General features: G+C 37.9%; 1 protein-coding gene across 1 annotated transcript; it reads right to left on the reverse strand.

Moving 5' to 3' along the window:
- Positions 1 to 206: 206 nt before the first annotated feature.
- LOC104421593 (eukaryotic initiation factor 4A-3) lies at positions 207 to 5,371 on the reverse strand. The gene is made up of 8 exons (XM_010033599.2): positions 4,970 to 5,371; positions 3,937 to 4,177; positions 3,774 to 3,854; positions 3,261 to 3,368; positions 3,036 to 3,155; positions 2,205 to 2,372; positions 1,834 to 1,920; positions 207 to 633 (listed from the first exon to the last, which is right to left on the reverse strand). The coding sequence occupies exons 1-8, from the start codon at positions 5,284 to 5,286 to the stop codon at positions 520 to 522; spliced, it is 1,236 nt and encodes a 411-aa protein (XP_010031901.1). The 5' UTR covers positions 5,287 to 5,371; the 3' UTR covers positions 207 to 519.
- Between the last annotated feature and the right edge of the window lie 1,467 nt (positions 5,372 to 6,838).

A 6,838-nucleotide genomic window follows, 5' to 3' on the forward strand; every position in this document is an offset into this window, starting at 1 on the left:
ACGTCTTTGATGCACGAAGTAAAAAGGGATAAGAATTGACTTTGTTTTTCTTTTTGTTTCTGATTTTTTTTTCTTTCTTGTTTTTGTTTCAAATCTATTTTCAAGAACAAAAAAATTTATTTAACACGTTTCCATTCTATTTCTATTCAGAAGAACAAAAAAAAAGAAAAGAAAAAAGAAAAACTGGAACGTTACCAATGGCGCCCTACATTTCAACGTTCCTGTTCAATCCATTTATAGTCAGCTAAGGAGTCACAAAATCCCCAAGTCAACCAACAATGTTGAGATATTTACTAATAGTCAGCTAAGGAGTCACAAAATCCACAAGTCCACCAACAATGTCAAGATATTTACCACTAAACAAGTCACCCTCCCAACACAAAAAGATCGGAGCATTCTGCCATCGTACAAACCATCGAGAAAAAGTGAAAAAAATCAATGTTGCATCCATTGAAACCGCACACAGCAGCACACTTCATCGACATCCAGACCATTGAGCAGAATCAAGTGCTTTCCCAATTAGATAAGATCAGCAACGTTCATGGGCATTTCGTCAATCTGGGTACTGTAGTATTGCTCTATATCTCTCAAGATCTTGATATCATCACTCTTGACAAAGTTTATAGCAACACCCTGCCAAACAACAACAAAGGATTAGTGTCGTTTCAATCATTTATTATGCAAAAGTGTCGAAAGATAATTCTTTTGGCGCCATAACCAGGGCATGATTTGCATGATACCAACTGAAGTGCACAAAAATTATAAACAAACATAGCACACATAAAAACACAAAATCATTAGCGAAAAGCATGGTATTAACATCAACTTCATAGAGCAGAATAAGCAAACCAAGCTTTATAAAGTTCTTGCAATCTTATGCAAAGAAACATCCTTTTCAAAATAATATAAAAAGGCAGAAGAAGAATATTAAACACTGCAGGACAACCAAGTGCATCAAGCATCACGAACACAAAAGCCTCATTGAAAGATGGTCCCGTCCTCCATTAGAGATGGAAAAACAAACACAAACATATTTAAGTACACAAGAAATGTCCTTGCCATAAAATTGAAGAAAAATCAGGCAGCCTTTTTCTGCCAAATAATTTGGGGGAACAAAGTTAGGGAATAAACTTGACCCTACACAAATCATCATGATTTTGGGGGCTAGGAGAAGGAGCAGATCAATCACCCAGACTGGCAACTTTACTAAAAGAGAGAAAAGGGAAGGAAAAAAGCTGAGATATGAAGTCAGTGAACATGACTAAAATTTCATGAGCAGCTCCATAATGGAACCACATGGGTGTCATCAAAGTTCCATATTCTAAAACCACAAGCAGCATAGCCATATTAGTATGTTTTCAGGGGAGGTCATTGGAGTGCCATATTCTAAAACCACTCTGGAGCAGCACAGCCATATTTCAGTATTTTTTTCAAAAGAGACATTGCACACCTGGTTTCTAAGCTGCCAATAATGCCTGCATTACAGGATAATCTTTCCACTAAGGTCAGAACTCTAGGAAATAGACTGCTATTGCTCTTAAGAACCAAATGCCCTACCATAAAAGTTACTCAGGAACTTCAGCAGACTATTGGCATCTCTCTCATACCAATTCTCATTGACAAAAAAGGAGGCTTATGGATGTGTTGGTTTCACAGAGGTAAGGCGTGCCTTGACTTGTAAGGGCAATCAGAACAAGAATATCATCCCAGACCACAAAAGGCTCTTCTTTTTCCGTTTCTTTACAAATCTGGAATTAATTAATGCAACACGAGGAAAGGAGACAACTGCTGACCATGATAGACCCCGGAAAATGGGATTGAGAGAAATTTTACCTTGCGCCCAAATCGTCCAGATCGACCAATGCGGTGAATGTAAAGCTCTCTGTTGTTTGGAAGGTCATAATTTATCACCAGTGAAACCTGAATAGAGAGAATTATAAGGACGGTCAATTTCAATTCATAGCTCACAATACTGCCAAGATGATTTACAAGCACAAGTTTAACTAAAAACTCCATTATCCAGCCATATTATGTCCATCCCCCAAAGCTACAAGCCAATTAGCAATGAATCAAGATGTACCAGTGACACTAAATATAAGTATTTATGGTGACAGGAGCAAATTAACTAATAAGCAAACACATTCATAACAGTAACCATTCAGATATATTTGTGCTCTATTCACTATACTTGCTAAAAGACAAACCTGCTGAACATCAAGTCCACGGGCCCAAACATCAGTGGTGATCAGCACTCGAGTTGCGCCTGACCGAAATTCTCCCATAATTGCATCTCTTTCCTTCTGAGGCATGTCTCCATGCATGGATGAGACGGTGAAATTATTGCTTCGCATCTTTTCTGTCAGCCAATCCACCTATCCAAATGTGCATGACACAGGAAGTTATAGGTAACAGTTAACCAAAAAATACAAACTAAAGCCATGGCTCTGACAGATGTATTTCTTATACTTCAAAACTGTATTCATGTGAAAGGATGAGAGACAGTAAAGCATTGGAGTGAGGTTGGGGGAAGCAGAATGTTCAAATACTTTACAACACCAAGTGCATATATCAGCATGTGCCAGAACTTAGTAAAACCAGAGTCAACCATATTTTATACTTCAAAAATTATACTAATCCAAAAAAAAATCAGTGAAGCGCTATTGTACAAATAAGAAAAACCCCCTTGCCATTTGAGTATGCAATACACATATGGTACGACTAGGTTATTTTATTCTAGTGGAAACATTGTGTAAATGCAAACTGCATGTTTATGCTACTTTCCCATAGATATACTTCTCACCTCCATATATTCGTAAATAAGGGCAAATAAATCATGCTACCGATGGTAATTCAAAACAGTCATCCAAACAAAGCCTAATGCCAAATGCATATACTCAACCAACCAAAACACACATAAACTGCCTACTTGGACAAATCAAAGGAAATGAATGAGGCTTCAATAAGACTGCACAAGAGAACTGTTTGTTACAAAGATACATAGCTATACTTAGACATAAAAGTGATGGAACCCTTACCTTCCGTTTGGTGTTGCAGAATATAACAGCTTGGGTTATGGTCAGGGTATCATAAAGATCACACAATGTGTCAAATTTCCACTCCTCTCTTTCCACTGCAACGAAAAATTGCTTTATCCCCTGTCATCATTTGCAAAAACAAAAGATCGTCAGTCTTCTGCTTCAAGGCCAAATGTGTCACGCACTCAAGTGCGTACACTAAAAATAAGCACAAGAAGTAATTACCTCCAGAGTCAATTCATCACGCTTCACAAGGATCCTCACAGGATCTGTCATGAACTTGCCAGTGATCTCCAAGATCTCATTTGGAAGTGTAGCAGAAATCAAGACAACCTACACACAGATTCCACAAATTTAGATTTCGACCAAGTCATTGATCCTTGAACTTCAATGCCAGCAACAAGCGTAAAAAGCCCTTCCCCCCCTTTTGGGAATGAAGATGCTGCATGCGTATAAGTGAAATATAAGCGGGACAATTTTTTTGGCGTACTGTGACAGTGACAATCATAACTGCACATGAACCAAATAATGTGGACTACCAAAGTTGATTTACAGCCTTAATTAACACGGAAAGAAAAGGAAGGGATCCAATATATGGATATGTTCTTGGAAAACCAATGCGACAAATTTAAATCAATGAAATTACAACATCTGTACTACATGCGATGCATATCCAAGAATGACAAAACATTCAATTCAAAGAACGAACGTGATATATAACTGCTAAAAAAACATTACCTGAAGCTCTGGTGGAAGATATCTATAAACATCATAAATTTGATCCTTGAATCCTCTGCTCAACATCTCATCAGATTCATCCTGGCAAACCGCAAATCAAATTTAAAACTGATGGAAACAAAAAGAAAAATTATTGATGCAACAAAGAAGGTCAATCACTTACAAGAACCAGCAGTTTAATAGCTCTAGTGCGCAGAGTTCTCCTCTTGATCATGTCACAGACTCTGCCTGGTGTGCCAGACACCACGTGGACCCCATGCTCTAGTTTCCTGATATCTTCACCCAAACTCTTGCCTCCTATACAAGAATGTGCCTGTATATTCATATAATCACCAATAGCGAGAATCACCTTCTCTGTCTGGGAAGCCAATTCCCTAGTCGGTGACAAGATCAATGCCTGGACCCTGCATAGCCACATAGACCAACATAAGTATCACAAATAATAAAGAGATGACATTTGGCTAGGATGAGAATAAACCAACGTTCATAGATCTATCCAAGTGCATCCGAAGCAAGGAATAAGAACCGCCCACCAAAGTCGTCCATAACACCAAAATGTCGCTTGACATACAGTAAAAGAATAACGACCTATGTTACAGTTAAATTCCACCTTGCTCTTACAAGATTATAGACCCTGCAAACCTGAATATCACCACTGTTCTAACAATGCCTTTTTACACTTCAAAGGAAAGTTGAATAATGAACAAATCAAAATCACAATGTCCAATCAAAATCGCGCGATGCGTTGCCAAACATCAGATTGCAGCGCAGACTCGCCAGACATTTGCGGAGTACCGAAAGGCTAAAAAGTGAAGCGCTATCAGGCAAAAGGTTTTCCTCAACGTGATTTCCACGCACAGAAAAAGTTCAGGCAACTTCGGCTGTTTCTCTAGCCATCATAATCCTAGCCCTTCAGAGTGTTCTAACATAGGCCTTTCAATAGTTCAGAGAGCATCACCAGAAAAACAGAATAACCATTTCACGAGGGGAATTCACGTGAAACCAAAGGAACAGTCTCTAGAAATTTGTTAATCAAGCCTACTATCCTTTCGAGCACACGAACTATGCTAGAACGGACGACAAAACCTAAACTATTCACGACTCACGGGCGAGCCGAAAAGACCGGCAGAATCGGCGTAACAGAGGATAACAACGAACGAACACGAACTAGGGTTTACGGGAAGCGAAGGACGTACTCTCGGTTGGCGGTATCGACAATCTGGCAGACGGTGAGGGCGATCATGGAGGTCTTGCCCGTGCCGGACTGGGCCTGGGCGATGACGTCGCGGCCCTGGATGATAGGCATGACCGCCCGCTGCTGGATCGCGGAGGGCTTCTCGAAGCCGTAGTGGTAGATCCCGCGCAGCAGGTCGTCCTTCAGGTCCATCTTGTCGAAGGTCGTGACCGGCTCGACGCCCGGGGTCGTCTCGAAGACGAGCTTCTCGTCGTCCGCCATCGTCGCCCTCCTCGACCGGTTCGCCGGAACCACGCTCGCAGTGGCCGCCGCCGCCATACTCGCAACCCTGTCTCCGCCTCTCTGTTTCTCTCTCTAAAAGAATCTCTCTCTAGAAATCTCGCTGTGGAGGGGAAAAGATGAATGCCCCTAGTTTATACGTTAGGTTTTCACGCGACGATCGTTATCGAGATTTAACGGGGTTTTAACTTAGGCTAAAATATCAGTTAAATTTGAAATTGAAATCCTAGTTATTATAAAAAATGATAAATAATTTAATTTCATCTATTATCTTTTCGAAGATGACGTGGGTCGATCCATCCTTATCTTACTGGCAAAATTTAAATATCTATTTGCTTTATCCCTAAAATTGAGAAACTCTTTGTATATAAATAAATATTGGAGTTGCCACTCCAAATATGGAAAATCCTTATGGCTCTTATGTTAGGAATTTTTTTTTTTTTGGTAAAAGGTAAGTATTTATGTTAGGAATTTTTCTAAGCTATGTAATTCCAACGAAAAAGTACAGATTGGGAGAAAAAAATATATATATTCATGTGCTTTTGTAAATACCTTTTCCGTTAATATAAAGCAAAAAGTTTCTTTCGAATCTCCATTCACATTCCTAAATTAAGCACGAACTTCATTAGGATTGTTCGGGTTTTTCGTTTTTCAAAGCTTTATCCACAGTTGCCGTTAAATTGTGCATAGATCACTTTTGCTGTTAAATTTGAATTTTGTCGCATGTATTTAGAGTATCATCTAATATAATGTATCATATTGAAATTGACTTGGAGTGCATTCATTGTGGATGTTCATTAATTAAAGTCTTTTATTTATCAAAAAATTTAATAAATAAAATTCGAAGCCTTAATTAAAACACAAATATTAACTCTTATATAGCATATCCCATGTATATTAGAATGATTTTCCGTGATCTTTTATTTTCTAGTACTATTCTCATCTACGCTTCATTCTAATGCTATTCCTTTATGTACCGAACCAAAAACCACTATTTGAAAAAATATAAAAACAAATTGTATGTATCGCACAAAATGAATTGCAATAACAAAGAGGTCATATGTCTCCTTGGATATTTTCTTATTTTTATGTTGCAGATTTCATTCTTTGCCTAAGTTTTGTTGTTATTTTTGAATGAGTTAATATGATTATTTGGAAAAACGTCGCTAAAAGTTAATAAATATAGCTAGCTATATATACATACATATATACACACGTATTACAATGCGATGGACATTCGTGTTTGAGATGATGTGATATTGTTAGCATTGTGATTTTTTCTTTCCTTTTTCAATTTGAAACGTGGTGTAAAATTTTATCATTTAGTGTAATTGCATTTGAATGAAGGAGAAATTACTTATAATACGAAAATAAATATTTTAATTGTTGGGATATGCCATAGAAGTGTGATTCCTCCATAAAAAAAAGGTTTATAGAGCTTGAGAATAACTTAAGTCTTGATCCATCAATCTATCAAATTGGACTCGGTTTTATTAAAATAGTTCAGTTAATAAGTTGTCTACATTATACTTATTCTCAACGGAGAATTTTCTTTCGTTGTATGTCCTCATAAGCGTACTTCAACGAAAAT

Source organism: Eucalyptus grandis, chromosome 10 (genome assembly GCF_016545825.1).
Source record: "Eucalyptus grandis isolate ANBG69807.140 chromosome 10, ASM1654582v1, whole genome shotgun sequence".
NCBI lineage: Eukaryota > Viridiplantae > Streptophyta > Magnoliopsida > Myrtales > Myrtaceae > Eucalyptus > Eucalyptus grandis.

Coding starts and splice junctions, on each gene's coding strand:
- LOC104421593 (XM_010033599.2), bottom strand. CDS start 5,286: ATGGCGGCGGCGGCCACTGCGAGCGTGGTTCCGGCGAACCGGTCGAGG. Junction 3,369..3,773: donor ATCTTCCACCAGAGCTTCAG/GTAATGTTTTTT, acceptor ATCTGTGTGTAG/GTTGTCTTGATTTCTGCTAC. Junction 634..1,833: donor CTGGACGATTTGGGCGCAAG/GTAAAATTTCTC, acceptor GTTGTTTGGCAG/GGTGTTGCTATAAACTTTGT.